Source organism: Eschrichtius robustus, chromosome 20, assembly GCF_028021215.1.
Source record: "Eschrichtius robustus isolate mEscRob2 chromosome 20, mEscRob2.pri, whole genome shotgun sequence".
In the NCBI taxonomy this organism is placed as follows: domain Eukaryota; kingdom Metazoa; phylum Chordata; class Mammalia; order Artiodactyla; family Eschrichtiidae; genus Eschrichtius; species Eschrichtius robustus.
In genome coordinates, this window is record NC_090843.1 from 19,411,782 (window position 1) to 19,431,122 (window position 19,341).

At 43.8% G+C, this 19,341-nt stretch overlaps 1 protein-coding gene across 3 annotated transcripts in view; it reads left to right on the forward strand.

Moving 5' to 3' along the window:
• The window catches only part of WIPF2 (WAS/WASL interacting protein family member 2), a 40,602-nt gene that overhangs the window by 16,070 nt on the left and 5,191 nt on the right, over positions 1-19,341 (forward strand). For 2 of the 3 annotated variants that reach the window (XM_068530768.1, XM_068530766.1), the window contains exons 2-5: positions 7,641-7,772; positions 11,625-11,757; positions 12,471-12,587; positions 12,943-13,599. In XM_068530768.1, coding sequence (XP_068386869.1) covers positions 7,710-7,772; positions 11,625-11,757; positions 12,471-12,587; positions 12,943-13,599 — 970 coding nt within the window. In that variant the 5' untranslated portion in view covers positions 7,641-7,709. Of the gene's footprint in view, positions 1-2,147; positions 2,262-7,640; positions 7,773-11,624; positions 11,758-12,470; positions 12,588-12,942; positions 13,600-19,341 lie in introns of all 3 variants that reach the window. The other variant, XM_068530767.1, reaches the window with a different exon arrangement.

Sequence of the window (19,341 nt, forward strand, 5' to 3'; positions counted from 1 at the left end):
TGATAGATGAATTAATGAATGAATAAATTCAGCAAGTTAAGCAAGTTAAGATTTTTTGGAACACTGAACTACACATGTGTATATAGCCTTGTGTTTCTTCTTTACCTCTTTTCTTGTCTTTTCCATTTCTGGCACATTGATCCATCCTTCACTGCTTTTCTCCCTCAACTCAGACTTGCTTGCTCTTTCAGACAATGCTACTTTTAAATTTGGTTCGGTTCAACAAGTGACAGTTGAGCCCCTACTCTGTGCTGTAAAATAATAGGAAAGAACTATAGAAGGATATGGTGCTGTCTGTGCTTAAGAACTCATTGGGTAAAATGGACACAGATACATGAAATGTTCCTCTAAAGTTTCTTAGTTCAGGGTAATGTCTAAACTGGTACCAGGGCCATTATAGGGTTATTTGAGGAATAGTTGTTAAATGAAATGCTTATCAGAATGGGGTGATTGCTGTTGAATTTGGAATCCAGTTTTAACAAAAACCTACCCATTCAGGGAATTCCTTGGTGGTCCAGTGGACTCTCACTTCCAAGGGCCCGGCTTCAATCCCTGGTCGGGGAACTAAGATCCTGCATGCCGCACGGTGTGGCCAAAAAAAACCTACCCAATCATTTTCTACTTATTTTCATTGTTGCAGTTACCCTTGGTTTCTTGCTATTGAGTCTGTCAGTAACATGGTTGAGAAATATGCAAGGTGGGCTTGCTCATTTTGCACTTGTTTGATGGGAATGTTTCTAGGGTTGGTTATTTTATTGAATGGTTGTGAACAGCTGATTCATCAATGGCTCTTTTTTTTTTTAATATCTGTAAAACCTTTTTTTAAAAAAATTTATTTATTTACTTATTTATATTTATTTTGGCTGCGCCGGGTCTTAGTTGCAGCACATGGGATCTTCATTGTGGCATGTGGACTTCTTTAGTTGCGGCACGTGGACTCCTAGTTGCGGCATGCATATGGGATCTAGTTCCCCGACCAGGGATTGAACCCAGGCCCCCTGCATTGGGAGCTTGGAGTCTTACCCACTGGACCACCAGGGAAGTCCCATCAGTGAGTTTTTTAACATCCTTGCTTGGAAAAATCTTGCCACCTCTATCCACCTGGTATGAAAATACACCAAACAAAAACCCCATTGTCTGTTATGTGACTTTTCTTTGTCCTAGAGCAACTGATTTTTCTCTTTCTGCTGAATATTTATGTTCCATCTGTCATACTGTTAGAGAGGTGTTTTGGTTTTTTTTTTTTTGAACTATGGGATCAGAAGAATTCCATTGGGGGAACATTTGGAACCTTTTCCTCTTGAAGACACAACTGTCTTCTCTTTAGATTATCTGGAGACAGAGTAGACAGAGCTAAATGGTCTTTCAGTGAGAATCTTGAAATGTCTCTTTTAGCTGTCTCTCTGTTTCTTTATATTACGAAGTGGTTTAGTAGGATATTAAAGAATTGAACATGTATTTAACAAAGGAGAGATAATTTTCTTGTTGAAATCCCAAATTCCTATCCATATGACTGAGTCTTGTAAGGTAGAACTAAGGCCCTTGAAACTTTGCTGAGGGAGACAGCCTACTAAAAATGTTCAAGGTCAGGTGTTTTTTTTGTTTTTTTTTCCCCTGTGGGATCTTATTGGGTACTTTGGTACAAAAACTGTAATTTACTCTGTAATCAAAGCTGAGATCAAAGGAGAGTGCTGTTTGTTACCTGAGGTCGCTCAGCATGAAAGTGGATGTCATTAAGATTTAGATTTAAAATAAAAATTTTTTTCTTTGTAAAATAACTTGGTATTGAAACCTGAGTTTTATAACAGCAGAACACCATTTGAGTAAAGCCCTCAAATTGTAGTGGTAACTGGAATACCTCTTAGATCTTTTAAAATATATGATAAAAAGCAACAACTAAATTGGATTCTTCGTTTATCAAATGTAAAAGGAAGTAGTTTCTGTCTTTGTCCTCAGGAGGTTTCCTGCTCCTAAAGTGTACGAATATTTGAAAATTGAATAGAAAAATAGGTTTTGTCTTTTAAGGAATAGAAGAAAGCACCTTTTAAAAGTGCATTGCTTGAGTTTTATGGAGACTTATCTCTGAATTCTGTGATAAACTTGACATTAAGAAGACTTGAAGTAACGCTCTCTGATCTTTATTTCAGAGAAACTGACTCCTGAGGATGTGAAAAGCTGTCATGGTTTTTAAGTGGAAAGGCTTAAGAAGGGAATGAGAATTTTTCTGAAAATCAGGGACTCTGAAGAACACAGATGGTGAGGTTTGTAGTTCTAATTTAATAGATGAGAAAGGAAAGACTTAATTCGGTGATGAACCCTCTTTTTTCCTTTTTTTAGTTTAATCTCAGGTTTAACTTCAGGAATGTTAGATTCTTTAATTAAAAAATAAATTTATTTTATTTATTTTTATATTTATTTTTATTTTTGGCTGTGTTGGGTCTTCGTTGCAGCGCATGGGCTTCTTGTAGTTGCGGCGATCGGGGGCTACTCTTCGTTGCGGTGCGCGGGCTTCTCGTTGTGGTGGCTTCTCTTGTTGCAGAGCATGGGCTCTAGGTGTGTGGGTTTCAGTAGTTGTGGCACGTGGGCTCAGTAGTTGTGGCTCGCGGGCTCTAGAGCGCAGGCTCAGTAGTTGTGGCGCACAGGCTTAGTTGCTCTGCGACATGTGGGATCTTCCCGGACCAGGGCTGGAACCCGTGTCCCCTGCATTGGCAGGTGGATTCTTAACTACTGCGCCACCAAGGAAACCCACTTCATTTGTTCTTAACTGAAAGCAGTTCTCAAAGCAGACCCTCTGCATTGGGTTAGTGCTTGTAGTGTCGATCCTGAATTGGTTTGAATAAAGCTTCCTTAGGGAATCTTCAGGGCAAGGAAAGTTGTGTTAATTTAAATTTATATAAATTGGTTTGCTCTTGGAAAATATAGAGATCTGTTTGTATTCCATCACTAAGATAGGAATTTGGAGTGGGTTAAGTTTTCATTTAGGAAAAATAGTAGAAAATTGCTAAACCCAACCAACTTGCAGTGGAGATTTTTTTCATAGTGATTGGTGAAATAGAAAGGGATCAGGAGACCTGAGTTTGAGTCCTAACTCTGCAGTTTACTCCTGAGTGATCTGGGGGGTCGCGCTTAGCTCAGTCAGTCTGCCTCTCTCCCTAGTGTGCATACACGTAACCCCACTCCTCGAGCTTCAGGGTCCTCACCTGTAAAATGGGAGTGATAATACTCTACTGTAGTGTATCATTGTTTGCTCAGTGTCCCTGGTAGGAGGGTGTCATGCCTGCAGTCTTTGTGGAGACAGAAGAAAAGTTGAGAGCCACTGCTTGTAGTCAACCATGGTGCTGGTAGTGATTTTTTTTTTTTTTGGCCACGCTGCATGGCTTGCAGGATCTCAGTTCCCTGATCAGGGATTGAACCCGGGCCACAGCAGTGAAAGCCCAGAATATCCTAATCACTAGGACACCAGAGAACTCCCAAAAGTGATTTTTTTTTTTTGATGAGTCTACTTTGAAATTGGAGTTTGAATTGAGCCTATTTTAAGAAGACATCTTTAACTGCGTAATGTATTAGTGGTCTTCTGCAGTGGGTGACTTTAAAAAAAGATTTGCCTTGCTAGAGAACTACTGCTTTGCCTAATAAATGACTCTCACTGTCAGACTTAAGTTTGTCCCTTTAGGTCATTTCTTACTCCATAGCATGTAGATTGGATCAACTGTGGATCTGGAAAGAACTAGGGACTTGTCTGAATCTCTTTTCCGGGTCATTCTAGGAGACGATTTCAACTGTGGCAATGGCCAAAGTAGGTAGAATTGGAAGCCCAGAAAAGGTGGGAACTGAGGTGACTGGAATTAGTTGAAAATGTTTGTTTCTGAATAAACTACTATTTTCCTTATTCTTGGGCTGCTAGCTTTAAGACTGCTATGGGGACTTGAGTGGAATGGTCATAGTGAACCCAGAGAATTTTTTATTTTTTTTTAAAATAAATTTATTTATTTATTTTTGGCTGCATTGGGTCCCCGCCGCTGCATGCGGGCCCTCACCGGTTGCAGCGAGCGGGGGCTACTCCTCGCTGCAGCGCGCGGGCTTCTCACTGCGGCGGCCTCTCTTGTTGTGGAGCATGGGATCTAGGCGCACGGGCCTCAGCAGTTGCAGCACGTGGGCCCAGCAGTTGTGGCAGATGGGCTCCAGAGCACAGGCTCAGTAGTTGTGGCACACAGGCCTAGCTGCTCCGCAGCACGTGTGATCTTCCCAGACCAGGGCTCGAACCCATGTCCCCTGCATTGACAGGCAGACTCCCAACCACTGTGCCACCAGGGAAGTCCCCCAGAGAATTTAATAGAAGAAAGTTTTTTTCTTCTTCTCCACGTGTTTCTTTCACTTTAACACCCCCCACGCCCCGAGATAGATGTTCTGCTTATGAGGATTTACTATTTTGATCAGTTTTTCAAGCCTAATATGTTAGATTCCTGGCAAAGAAAGACTAGACTTAATTTTGAAACCAGAAATGAGAAGGTATTTCCCTTAGAGGGGAGTCAGCTGCTCGTTCCTTGAAGTGAGATCAGATATCATTCCCTGTGGGAACCACCTAGCCAAAGTACTGTCCAGTTCTTTGTGATTGGAGAAAAAAGCTCTGTTGGGCAGCCAGCCTAGAGTGGCATTCCACTGGAAGGAGCTGGGATTTTGAAGATGTTCACGGTCATGTTTTTGATCAAATTTACTACCTACAAAGGTTCTTGGTTTTATAGAACCTTTGGAATATTTGCCCTTTTATCATTCTCAGGGCATTGAGAGAAGTGTTTAAGTGGTTACTTCTTTATTCACAGAGAGATTTTGATCACCCATGTAAAGAGTTTAGAACCAAACCTCTGCAATTATTTGGCTTTGACTTTTGAGGGTTCAAGAAGTGGGATTTCCTTGGGGTGACTTTTGGGGGGTATTGTTCTTGAGTTTTAGTTTTATCTTTGCCCCCTACTTCAATGTCTTACGAAGACTAAAGTTCCCTGGCTTTAGTCTCATTTGTGAAATGAGGATCACTTACAGACTGTAATAAGGAGACAACTGTATACCTTTTGAAGTCCCGGTTTTTACACTTTTAAAATATAAAAATCAAGGGAATGAGAACACAAGCCACAGAGTAAGAGAAAATATTTGCAAAAGATACATCTGATAAAGGACTGTTATCTAAAGTGTACAAAGAACTCTTAAAACTCAACAATAAGAAAACAAACGGGCTTCCCTGGTGGCGCAGTGGTTAAGAATCCTCCTGCCAATGCAGGGGACACGGGTTCGAGCCCTGGTCCCGGAAGATCCCACATGCCGCGGAGCAGCTGGGCCCGTGAGCCACAATTACTGAGTCTGCGCGTCTGGAGCCTGTGCTCCGCAACAAGAGAGGCCGCGATACTGAGAGGCCTGCGCACTGCGATGAAGAGTGGCCCCCACTTGCCACAACTGGAGAAAGCCCTCGCACAGAAACGAAGACCCAAACACAGCCATAAATAAAAATAAATTTAAAAAAAACAAAAAAACAAGCAACCCGATTAAAAAGTGGGCAAAAGACCTGAACACGAACCTCGCCAAAGAAGATATATAGGGGCTTCCTTGGTGGTCCGGTGGTTAAGACTCTGCGCTCCCAATGCAGAGGGCTCGGGTTCGATCCCTGTTCGGGGAATTAAGATCCCACATGCTGCAACTAAGCCTGCATGCCTCAGTGCAGCCAAAATAAATAAATTAATTAATTAATTTCAGGGCTTCCGTGGTGGCGCAGTGGTTGAGAATCCGCCTGCCAATGCAGGGAACACGGGTTCGATCCCTGGTCCGGGAAGATCCCACGTGCCGCCGAGCAACTAAGCTCGTGTGCTACAACTACTGAGCCTGTGCTCTAGAGCCCGTGAGCCACAACTACTGAGCCCGCATGCCGCAACTACTGAAGCCCGCGCGCCTAGAGCCCATGCTCCACAATGAGAGAAACCACTGCAATGAGGAAGCCCGCGCACCGCAACGAAGAGTAGCCCCGCTCACTGCAACTAGAGAAAGCCCGCGTGCAGCAACGAAGACCCAACACAGCCAAAAATAAATAAATAAAGAAAATAAATTAATTAATTTCAAAAAAAGAAGATAGGGCTTCCCTGGTGGCGCAGGCTTCCCTGGTGGCGCAGTGGTTGAGAATCTGCCTGCCAATGCAGGGGACGTGGGTTCGAGCCCTGGTCTGGGAAGATCCCACATGCCGCGGAGCAACTGGGCCCGTGAGCCACAACTACTGAGCCTGCGCGTCTGGAGCCTGTGCTCTGCAATAAGAGAGGCCCGCGCACTGCGATGAAGAGTGGCCCCCGCTCACCGCAACTAGAGAAAGCCCTCGCACAGAAACGAAGACCCAACACAGCCAAAAATAAATAAATAAATAAATAAAAATAAATAAATTAAAAAAAAAATCCTGGAAAAAAAAGAAGATATATAGATGGCAAGTCAGCATATGAAAATATTCCAACATTGTATGTCATTTAGGAATTGCAAATTAAAACAACCGGATACTACTACACACCTATTAGAATGACCAAAATCCAAAATGCTGGCAGGGATGTGGAGCAATAGGAACTCTCATTCATTGCTGGTGAGAATGCGAATTGGTACAGCCATTGCGGAAGGTATTTTGGTAGTTTATTACAGAACATACTCTTACCATATGATCCATCAGTCATGCTCCTTGATGTTTACCCAAATGAGTCAAAAACTTATGTCCTCACAAAAACCTGCACAAGGATGTTTATATCAGCGTTATTCGTAATTGCTAAAACTTGGAAGCATCCCAGATGTCCTTCAGGAGGTGAATGGATAAACAAACTGTGGTACATCCACACAGTGGAATGTTATTCAGTGCTAAAAAGAAATGAGCTATCAAGCCATGAAAAGACATGGAGGAAACTTAAATGCATATTACCAAGTGAAAGAAGCCAATCAGAAAAGGGTACTGTATGATTCCAACTATACAACATTCTGGAAAAGGCAAAACTATGGAGACATTAAAAAGCTCAGTGGTTGCCAGGGGTTCAGGGGTGGGGGGCAGGGAGGGATGAATAGATACAGCATAAGAGATTTTTAGGACAGTGAAACGATTCTATATGATACGACATTGGTGGAGAGCTGTCATTATACATTTGTCCAAACCCATGGAACGTACAACACCAAGAGTGAACCCTAATGTAAACTATGGATTTCGGGTGATAACGAGGTGTCAGTGTAGGTTCATCAATTGTGACAAATGTACCACTGCAGGGTGTAGATAGTGGGGGACTCTGTGTGTAGGGGGGGGGACAGGGGTTTTAGGGGAACTCTGTACTTTCTGCTCAGTTTTGCTGTGCACCTAAAACTGCTCTAAGAAATAAAGTTTATTAATTTAAAAGGTTGTCAAAACAAAACAAAAGACTAATGTGCGACAGAGACCATATGTGGTTTACAAAGCCTAAAGTATTTTTTTATCTGGCCTTTTACAGAAAAGATTTACCGAGCCCTGGACTATATCACAGTGTGACTAGGAGATGAGTGCCTAGTTTCTCTCTGGTGTCATGCTCAGTCCTCTGGTTCTCCTGGTACTTAGTGTCTCTCATGGCAAAGTTGTTCTCATGAATTTATTTCTGTTTCACTTGCAGGTATATGAGTGACCTAAAGCTGCAGATTAAAAAGGAAAGAGAGCAGTGCCAACTGCAAACAGGGCAAGGATGCCAATTCCTCCTCCCCCTCCACCACCCCCCGGTCCTCCTCCACCTCCCACTTCTAATCAGGTAGGTAGACCATCCACCTGGCTATCTCAAGACCTGAATGGATACTTAGGGCTTCCTGGTATAAGACATAGTGTACTCAAAGACATGTGGTGTAGGAAGATGGAGAATAAATAAGTAAAGTCTCTCTTCCTCAATTCGTTCTGATTCCTGAGAAGTCCTCTTAGGACCATAATGGCTTGTCTCGGTTTTTTTATCCTGGTTCAGCCTAAATGGAAATTTGGGCAGGTGGCATCAGAGTAGGAACTAGTGTGTCTTCCCTAAAACTATTGTAATATAAAGGTCAATGTGTCCTTTCCCTGCATCTTTGAGAAAAGGGATGGCAATTCCTAGTTGTTGTTTCTTGCTGCCATTTATTTCCTTCTCTTCTACTCCAAATCAGTTCCCTTTAAAGTCAAGTCCATCAGGTCTAAATGCCCCCGCGCCCCATATCAAGAAAGAAAGGAGTTAATGGAATTAGAAAGAAGACTAAAGGTTCAGTAATGGGAAGAAAAAAAAGCAATGTGGCTTCTGAACCAAGAAGACAGCCACTTTTACTATATCTGAGTTGTGATACCTGGAGTCACATGAGAAAGAAGGAAGGAACCTGGATGCTTCATCTCGTGTGTGTGTGTGTGTGTGTGTGTGTGTGTGTGTTGGGTGTGTTGGGTGTTTAACAGATGAGAAATTGTGCCCTAAAAGAGGAAAGGTGACTTAACCTAGCTAATTTGTTTCAGAACTAGGACTAGAGTTCAGGTCTGCCAACTTCTGGTTTTTTTCCTGTAATTTTTGGGGTGTGGTGGGAGCTGAGGCTGGAGGTGAAGGTGGGGGGTTTGGAGTTTTCTCTTGGTCATGATGGGGAGATGCTGAAGTCTCTTCAGCAGCAGGAGGAAGCTGCTTGGGTTTATATTAGGAAAGTTACTCTTCACAGTGTGGACGGTAGGTTGGGAGTTGAGACTACAGACAGGGAGGTTGAGACTGGAGACAGAAGCCTGTGGCAGTTGAAAATGAGAGTCTGGACTAAAGCAGTGAGGATGGAGAGTGGAGACAAGAGACAATGACAAAGTAAAATCTTAAGAGTCTGATGACAGATGGAAGAGTGAAGAAGAGGAAGGAGATTTGAATGACTCTAGTTGGGGGATTGATTGAATGCTGGTGCTATTTACAAGAGAAACAGGTTTGTGGAGGAGGATATGAGCTCAATTTTGGACATGCTTAGTAATATTTTTCTCTTTACAAAAGTAATATGTTCAAGAAATTTATGAACTGTGGTTAAGCAAAAAGGAGCAGTTACCCGTAATCCAGCCATTCATAACGGTTTTGTGTCTAGCCTTCCCCTCCCTCCTTCCTCTTTTTGTATCCGTCTACCTTTTTTAAAATAATTAATTTATTAATTTATTTATTAATTTATTTTTGGCTGCATTGGGTCTTTGTTGCTGCACACGGGCTTTCTCTAGTTGCAGTGAGCGGGGGCTACTCTTCATTGAGGTGCGCATGCTTCTCATTTTGGTGGCTTCTCTTGTTGTGGAGCATGGGCTCTAGGCACGTGGGCTTCAGTAGTTGTGGCGCATGAGCTCAGTAGTTGTGGTTCGCGGGCTCTAGAATGCAGACTCAGTAGTGTGGCGCACGGGCTTAGTTGCTCCGCGGCATGTGGGATCTTCCCAGACCAGGACTCAAACCCGTGACCCTTGCATTGGCAGGCGGATTCCTGACCACTGCGCCACCAGGGAAGCCCGTCTACCTTTTTTTTTAAAAAAAGGCTGTTCTTTATATACATACTGATTTCTGATCGGCTCTTCTTCCTCATTAATACATCATGAATGGCTTGTCATGTCATTAAATGTTTAGTGATATCATTAAAAAATTTTTTACTGTACTAAAAATCCAGAAAAAATTAGAGAACACCAATAAACATAGAAAATGTTAATCTATAATTAACCTTTGTTAACATTCTGTATGTTTATTGTAGGAAAACTAGAAAATACAGATAAACATAAATAATTATTACCCCAAGTTAACTTTTGCTAGTATCAGTGTATATCCTTCTAGAAATTTTCTGTATGTGTGTACCTTTTTTTTCTTCACAATATAAGCTAGCTACTACTTATTGAACTCTTACTATACACCAGGCACTGTGCTAAGCTCTTAAAAAGTGTTATCATTTAATTCTCAAAACTACCCTATGAGATAGGTCCTGTTATTATTCCTGTAGAAAACTGGAATCATGCTATATGTATTGTTCTATAATATTTTTTGCTTGATTGTGTCAGATATTTATTTCCGTGAAAAGATGCTTACTTCTACATCTTTAAGAGCTTGACTGGCATCCCACTGTATGATTATACCATTGTTCTTTTCGGTTGAACTTTTAGATTACTTCAGCTTTATACTGTTATAAACTGTTTTTTGCTATTATTATTGTCTTTGTGCACGTCTCCAGTTATTTTCTTAAAGTTAATTTCTGGAAGTAGAATTCTTGTGCTAGACTTTTAAAAGGTGTTTGATACATAAATTACTTTCTAGAAAAATCATACCAATTTATCCTACCACAGGTAATAGGAAAGAGTACCTGTTTTCCTGGATCCTTATGATCACCGTAGGGCAGTTTTTTATTCTGTACATTGTTTTGAACATCTTCAGTGTGCCAGGCACTGTACAGGCAGTGGTCCCTGCCTTCACAAAGCTAGCAGTCTCTGTAATTTTAACCTTTACCAGTATCATAGGTAGATAATGATAGTTTTACACTACATTTTTTTTTATTATAGTTGATTTTTTTTCATATTTGTAGGCTCTTTTGACTTCTTTTATGCAGTGTTGTTCATATCTTTTGCTTATTATCCTGCTGATTTCTAAGTCATCTTTATATGTTAATGCTCTATAGATTTAGGCCACTACCTTTGTTTCTATCATATGTTACATTTGTCACCGACAGTTTTTCTTCCAGTGTGTCATCTGCATATTTACTTATATTCCTTAGTAAATAATTTGTAATAAGCAAATCTGTCGATCTTTTCCTGTATTTTGGTTGTCTTGATTAGAAAGTCCTTCCCGTTACCTATTTTTTTCCATATAGTACTTCTGTGGTTTTATTTTTTTACACTTAAATTTTATAATTCAGCTAGAATTTATTTGAGAGTAAAGTGCTAAGGTAAGTATTTAACTTTATTATTTTTTTCTAAAAATTAACCACTTGTCGGACTTCCCTGGCAGTCCAGTGGTTAAGACTCCACGCTTCCACTGCAGGGGGTGTGCGTTCGATCCCTGGTTGGGGAACTAAGATCCTACATGCCGCCTGGCATGGCCAAAAAAATTAACCACTTGTTATTAACACCTTGTATTTAATAATCTATCCTTTCTGCACTGAAGAAATATACTTTTATTATTTCTATGTAGACCTGGGCCTGCTTTATGGACTTTCTGTTCTGTTCCATTTATCTAGCTGTCTGTCCCTATGCTCCTGTTGTTGTTGGTCATAGAAATATTTCAGGATTTAAACAAGATAATGAAAGTAATGTGCTTATTATTAGCACAATGCCTGGGATATAGTGGGGGCTCAATAAACGTTTGCCTTGGTGGTGATGATACAAATAAAGTGTCCGACACACAAGCCTAGCATGTAGGTGCTCAGTAAGTATTGGTGCAGGCCTCCTGTCAGAAGCTTCTGAACAGGAGGAAGACCTATACCCTTCACAGAAGGTACAGCATGAGAGAAAGGTCTAAGGAGGAGGGTAATGGACATTGATACTGTCGTTTGGCACATGTATCTTATTAGGTTAGACAGGCATCTCGTGGAATCCAGTTTGGCTTAAGGCATTTATCCCGAGCTTGTGATGAAGGGGATATTGAGGGTGAACTTATGTTTCCCTCTTCCTTCAGGCCAACACTGAGCTGCCCAAGCTGAGTAGAGATGAGCAGCGGGGTCGAGGTGCTCTCTTACAGGACATCTGCAAAGGGACCAAGCTGAAGAAGGTGACCAACATGAATGATCGGAGTGCTCCCGTCCTTGAGAGTGAGTCTAAGCTTCATCTCCTGATGAACCACTGGGATCCCAGGATTGACTCGGAGACTAGGCTTGGCTGTCATTTTTATTGTTGGGTCGTGAGTGGGAGAGTTTTGTCTTGGGATGTTCTTTGGCTGTCTTCTCATCTGTTCATTTGGATACCTTAGAAATTTCTTTTTGACCTTTGAGAAGCATTCTCGGGGTCTTAAGCCTCCCATCTCCTACTATAACTAGTGCTTGTTAGGGCATATCCTTGGCTCTTCTCTGAGAAGACCACCACAGTCCTAAAAACCTGTAAGCTGAAGCCAACGATGATTTTATAATTGCTACAAGTGTTCATTCTGAAAGGCCTCTGGGGATTTTCTCACACCTGGGTCCCTGAGCCATTAAGCCCCCTCACCATCTGGGACTTGGAGAGGAAAGCCTAGAGAACTCTGTTGACCAGGTCTTCATCCTGGTTACCGCTCTGCCCCAAATAAAGGAAGATTGGCTCCTCGTTCCTTTTGTTTTCTCTCTTCCATCACAGCACAGAGTTTCATCCCCACACCTACATGAAGCTGTGGAGCAGAGAAGCCCAGCTTTCTGTTTCAGTGGAAAGGCAAAAGCAATATCGGTTTGTTTGCAAATTAAAGCCCAGGTAGAGGAGGGGTTTCTCCTCAGGATTGACTTGGTCACCAGCCTCAGAGCATATGAAATGAAAATCCTAATGGTGTGCTTTCCAGAACCCAAAGGAAGCAGTGGTGGTTATGGCTCTGGAGCAGCTGCCCTGCAGCCCAAGGGAGGTCTCTTCCAAGGAGGAGTGCCAAAGCTCCGCCCTGTGGGAGCCAAGGACGGTTCAGGTATGTGATAAGTACTTTCTTAGGATATTTCCCAAGCGCATTCATTTCTGACTGGTCCCAGGTGGGCCATCTGGGGTTGAGGAGTGTGGTAGAGATGGGAAGAAGGAGGGGTGGGAGCAGGGGAGGAGTTATAAAGTAGAATAAAGCAAAAGCTGAGGGTAAATAAGAATGCATTCAGCTTGCATCAGTAGTATTTGTTAATGGGCCCTGAGCCTGAAACCAGGTTAAAACCCAGAATCGTACAGCTATTTGCCCTGCTGCCATGCAGGTTGCACTAAGGAGGCGGGGTGACGTGGAGATACTCAGCAACATAGGTCCAGCTCTGTTGACCCAGTGCTGTCTGGTGTATTTGTAGAGAACCTAGCTGGTAAGCCAGCCCTACAAGTCCCCGGTTCTCGAGCTGCTGCCCCAAGGCCTCCAGGGTGTACAGCCAGCGGGCGCCCTCAGGATGATACAGACAGCAGCCGAGCCTCACTCCCAGACCTGCCCCGGACGCAGAGACCCTCGTTACCGGACCTCTCTCGGCCTAATACCGCCAGCAGTGCGGGCATGAAGCACAGCTCCTCCGCCCCTCCTCCGCCTCCCCCGGGGCGGCGTGCCAACGCGCCCCCTACACCTCTGCCTGTGCACAGCAGCAAAGCCGCAGCCTACAACAGAGAGAAGCCCCTGCCGCCCACACCTGGACAGAGGCTTCACCTTGGTCGAGAGGGACCTCCTGCTCCACCCCCAGTCAAGCCGCCTCCTTCCCCTGTGAATGTCAGAACAGGACCAAGTGGCCAGTCTCTAGCTCCTCCGCCGCCGCCTTACCGCCAGCCGCCTGGGGTCCCCAATGGGCCCTCCAGTCCCACTAACGAGTCAGCCCCTGAGCTGCCACAGAGACACAATTCTTTGCATAGGAAGACACCAGGGCCTGTCAGAGGCCTAGCGCCTCCTCCACCCACCTCAGCCTCCCCTTCTTTACAGAGTAATAGGCCACCTCCCCCAGCCCGAGACCCTCCCAGTCGGGGAGCAGGTAAGTGCCTGGAAGCACCTTATTTTTCCTACTGTACTGAGATGGAGTTCATCCTTCCTCTTCACCCTTTTCCCCAAAGCTCTCCTTCAGTGATTGAAGTGAATACTCATTCAACAGGTTCATTGAGTGCCTTTTTACGTGTCAGACTCTGTTGTTAGGAAAACAGCAGTAAATAACAAAGACAAAAAATCCTGTTCTCCTGGACAGTTAACAAATAAATTAGTAAAAAAAAAAAAATATATATATATATATATATATATATATATATATATATATATATATATGTAAATACATAGTATATAGATGCTTTAGAGAAATACAAAGCAGAGAAAGGGAATGGGATATACTGGAGTGGGGATGAGGTAATATTTTAAATTACAGGGGTGAGGGTAGGGGTGGGGTCAGGGAAGGCCTTACTGATAAAGTGACAGTTTGGCAAATACCTGAAGAAAGTGAAGCAGTACGCTATGCAGGCATTGAGGGCAGCAAATGCAGAGACCCTGAGACTGGGGACAGCAAGGAGACCATTGTGGCAAGACCAGGATGCGTGAGGGGAAGAGCGGCAGGACATGGAGGTCAGAAAGCCAGATGCCGCGGGAGAACATTGGAGGACTTTGTGAAGACTTTGGGTTTTACTCTGTGTGAGATGGGGAGCCACTGGCGGGGGGCGGGGGGTTGGAACACAGAAGTAGCTTTGATTTACGTTTTGAAAAGGCAACTGGCTCTGTTGTTGAGAACCCACCGCAGGAGGACAAAGGGGCCAAAGGAGACCACGTAGGGGACTAGTGCAATAATCTGAGTAGATGGATAGGATCACAGCAGGTTTGGGGGAAGGTGGGTGTTCAGTTTTGGATGTCAAGTTTGAGGTGCCTGTTAGACATCCAAGAGGAAATAACCAATTGTCGATTGACTCTCAGACTCTGAAGTTCAGGGGAGTGGTCTGGGCTAGAGAGAGAAATTTGAAGGATATTGAGAACCACATGCTGGGGTGAGATCACCTGGGGAGTGAGTATAGAGAAGAGGAGAGGTCCGCAGCCTGAGGCCTTCCTACATGACAGGTGAGAGTGGTAAGAGTACTGAGCAGAGGAAACTGAGAAAGGGCCTCTAGTGAGGAAGAAAGGAGGAATGCCAAGAGAGTAATGGAGAAAGTCCAGGATAGAGTGAGTGAGCAGCTGTGGCCTGTGCTGCAGGTGGGTCAGGGAAGTTGAAGACTGAGAATGACATTGGTCTCAGCAATGTGGGAGTCATTTTGGGGACCCCAAACTACCCTTCTAAGTAGTTTCAGTGGAGTGCTGGAGGGAGCGTGAGGGTGAAAGTCTAATTGGGGTGGGTTCAAGCATGCAGGAATAGGAGAGGACTTGATGAAGATAGCAATAGAGAAACTCTAGGGAGTTTGCTGTAAAGGGGAGTGGGGGGTACAGGTATGTGGAATGGTTGCTGGAGGAGGATGAGAGATTGAGGGTTGGTTCTCCCCGCCCCACCCCACCCAAGACGGGAGATATTTCAGCATCTGTTTGTACGCTGATGGAATGATCCAGTAGAGAGGAGGAAATTGCCTGGATAGTGTCCTTGGGGAGGCAAGAAGGAATGGAACCTGATCCACAGGTCAAGGGTTGGCCTTAGATAAGAACACAGTTCTTTGTGGTAACAGGAGTGAAGGCAGAGCAGATAGGCAAAGAAGCAAGTAGGTAGGTGGGTGTAGTGGTAGGAGCATGTGGGAAGTTTCTTCTAAATTTTTTTTTTAAATAAATAAATAAATTAATTTATTTATTTATGGCTGCGTTGGGTTTTCGTTGCTGCGTGCGGGCTTTCTCTAGTTGTCGTGAGCGGGGTCTACTCTTCCTTGCGGTGCGTGGGCTTCTCATTGCAGTGGCTTCTCTTGTTGAGCACGGGCTCTAGGCACGTGGGCTTCAGTAGTTGTGGCACACAGGCTCAGTAGTTGTGGCTCGCGGGCTCTAGAGCGCAGGCTCAGTAGTTGTGGCGCATGGGCTTAGTTGCTCCGCAGCATGTGGAATCTTCCCGGCCCAGGGCTCGAACTCGTGTCCCCTGCATTGGCAGGCAGATTCTTAACCACTGCGCCACTAGGGAAGCCCTCTTTTTTTTTTTTTTTGCTTCTATATTCTGGGTGAAATTGAAAGCAAGGACATATGCTGTGAATGAGGGTCAGGAAATAGAGGGAGATTTGAGGAGAGAGGAAAGAGGGCACAAAATGGCCATCTGGGCATGCAGGAGAATGAGTGGAGGAGAGAAGTGTGCTAGGATGACCAGCATCACAGAAGGCCCGCTCGAGCTTAGGGGCCACACACTTCAAGTGAGATTCATCAGCTCCGTGTGTGTTCAGCTGTGCCTCTGCAGGTACGGAGTTGGAGCAGAGTTGTATTTAACCAGTTTAGCGTGGTTTAGGCATGTGCGGCTGTAATGGAGAGCAGGGCAAGGGAGTTAAGGGTGTGTGTAAGGGAGTGCTTGTAACAAGGGACCATGGTCCTGAACTGGGTAAGGAGGGGATTAAGGCACCTTCAAAAAGGTGGGAGAGGTTGTGTCATCTTACAAAATAGCCTGACTGAAAGCAGAGAGTGAATGAGACCGTGCTGGGGCCTTCTCAGACCCAGGAATTTTGGCTCCTGTATTCTCCTGTTTCATTGTGCTTTGAGCCGCAGCCTCCACAGATGGCTTTTGAGCTTTGATTTTAAACAGTCCCTGCAGGTATAGATGAGATCATCGATTAAGCAGGTATGTCATCAGGAAGCATGTATTAAAGGCCCATTAACTGGTACCGCTGCTTGATTAGGTACAGAGACTTGTATTCTAGGAGCTGGCAGTAGCATCAGGCGGTCACACAGGAACCTGGTACGTGGCCGACCCTGTATCTCCCTGGCTTTAGCCATAAGGATATAGTCCTAATGTGACCTTTGACTCTACAAAGATTAGGTTAAAAAAAAATTATTTTTTTTAACTTAGGGATTTTTTTTAAATGACCCTTTATCTGAGCAGAGCCCATATCTTTCTGAAGCCAACCAGGAATAGAAGCGGAGAAAAATGTAATTTCTGTGGGTTGAACTGAGTTGTTTTAAATGTCTGCAGACTTCTTGCTTCCCACTTCTCAGTTCTTTTTTTGTGATTTCTTTAGAAAAATGTGAAGTTTTGAGCCTTGTTCTTCTGTCTACTAGCCATCACCAACTTCGAGGCCTGACATAGGCCTCAGCCTGCTTTCTGTATCAGTAACCAGAGCAGCAGTTCTTAAGAGTGACACTCTGAAAAAAAATTGAGATATTTTAGTCAGAGATCTTTCGAGTATTGGCTCCGCTTGTTTTGTGACATTGGGCAGATCACTCTGATTCTCTGAATTTGTTTCCTCATCTGTAAAATGGTGTTCACAGGACTTTTCAGAGGTGGTTATAAATAAAGGAATGTGTAAAAGTGCTTTATAAACTGTGGTGTGCTGATGAATTTAGTGGTTTTATGCAAAGGACTTCTAGGCAGTTTTCATGGACTTATCTCTATGAATAAATCATATGGTGTGATAACATGGGATAATTTACTTTTGTTTCTTTATGAATTATTTACATTTGAATGAGTATGTAGTCTTTTGCCTTCCCTGGGGTGCTCAGAGACCAAAAAGTCCCTTATTATTGGTCCATAGGGTTTGTTTTCTGAATTTTTCCTTTGCAGAGTGAAACACTATTTAAAAAAAAAAAAAATATATATATATATATATATTTTTTTTTTTTTAAGAATGGAGAAGTGGGAACCTAGTTCACAAACTAACTTCTTTTTTTTTTTTTTTTAAGTTAATTAATTAATTTATTTATTTATGGCTGTGTTGGGTCTTCGTCTCTGTGCGAGGGCTTTCTCTAGTTGTGGCAAGTGGGGGCCACTCTTCATCGCAGTGCGTGGGCCTCTCACTATCGCGGCCTCTCTTGTTGCGGAGCACAGGCTCCAGACGCGCAGGCTCAGTAGTTGTGGCTCACGGGCCCAGTTGCTCCGCGGCATGTGGGATCTTCCCAGACCAGGGCTCGAGCCCGTGTCCCCTGCATTAGCAGGCAGATTCTCAACCACTGCGCCACCAGGGAAGCCCTAAAAAATATATATATTTATTTATTTATTTTATTTTGGCTGTGTCGGGTCTTAGTTGTGGCATGAGGGATCTAGTTCCCTGACCAGGGATAGAACCTGAGCCCCCTGCACTGGGAGCGTGGAGTCTTAACCACTGGACCACCAGGGAAGTCCCTAAAACACTATTTTTTTTTTAAGGGAATTTTTTTCTTTTTAAAAGAATCGAGGATGGAGTGGGAGGTTGGGTTTAGCAGATGTAAGTGATTATATATAGAATGAATAAACAACAAGGTCCTACTGTATAGCACAGTGAACTATATTCAATATTCTATGATAGGGGCTTCCCTGGTGGCGCAGTGGTTGAGAATCTGCCTGCCAATGCAGGGGACACGGGCTCGAGCCCTGGTCTGGGAAGATCCCACATGCCACGGAGCAACTGGGCCCGTGAGCCACAATTACTGAGCCTGCGCGTCTGGAGCCTGTGCTCCGCAACAAGAGAGGCCGCGATGGTGAGAGGCCCGCGCACCGCGATGAAGAGTGGTCCCCACTTGCCGCAACTAGAGAAAGCCCTCGCACAGAAACGAAGACTCAACACAGTCATAAATAAATAAATAAATAAATAAATAAAAGAACGTGAATTTCTAACAAAAAAAAAAAAAAAAGAATAAAGTGAAATAACACATGTAAAGCACTTGGCACAGTGAGCACTTAATTCCTGAAAAAAAAAAAATATTCTATGATAAACCATAATGGAAAACAACATAAAAAAAGAATATGTATAACTGAATCACTTTGCTGTACAGCAGAAAGTAACGCAACATTTTAAATCAACTATACTTCAATTAAAAAAAAATAACATCATGCTTTCTTTAATACGGGTTTATCTTGGATTACAAAAGTCAGTCTTCTTACCCCAAGGTTTCTTTTGCACACTGCTTGTTTCTTGGGGTCCTTGGGTTCTGGCTCTGTCACTTGAAAGTCTTAAAACTGGATGTGACAAAGAGCTCAGAAACTTCTTAGAGATGGCAGAATCTGGTCAGGATGACCGGCCCTGAGGGAGGGTGCTGAGGGAGCCAAGCAGGTAGCTCTTGGTCCTGCTCCGTTTTGCCCATCCAGGTTGGCCCTCGTCACTGCCTCCTGCTCAGAGTCTAGCTGGTGTCCTTTTGAGCTTGACCGACCCTCTACCTTACTCCCCCGGGCCCCGCCCTCGCAGTAGATGCAGACTCTCAGGGCCCTGAGAAATCTGAGTCTTAGGGAAATATTTTGAGGATGACCTGAAAGAGCTTCGGTTTGGGCAGATTTGGAATGAAAACAGGGTTCGGAGATCTGCTGGGAGGAGTTAAGGAGATTTCTCTTTAATTATGGCCTCTAATGGCCCCGTCCATACTTACACAGACCTTGGAGAGTGAGGGAGAGTTGACATTCTGAGTGTGTTTTATGGGAAGCCAAAACTAACATTTACTAGGCCTACAGTGCCAGACTTCTTGTCTATAAGCATCATCCCAGGGACTTCCCTGGTAGTCCAGCGGTTAAGACTCCACGCTCCCAGTGCAGGGGGCTCAGATTCTATCCCTGGTCAGGGAACTAGATCCCGCATGCCACAACTATAAGATCCCACACGCCACAACGAAGATCCCTCGTGCTGCAACTAAAGACCCGGCGCAGCCAAATAAATATTTTAAAAAAACA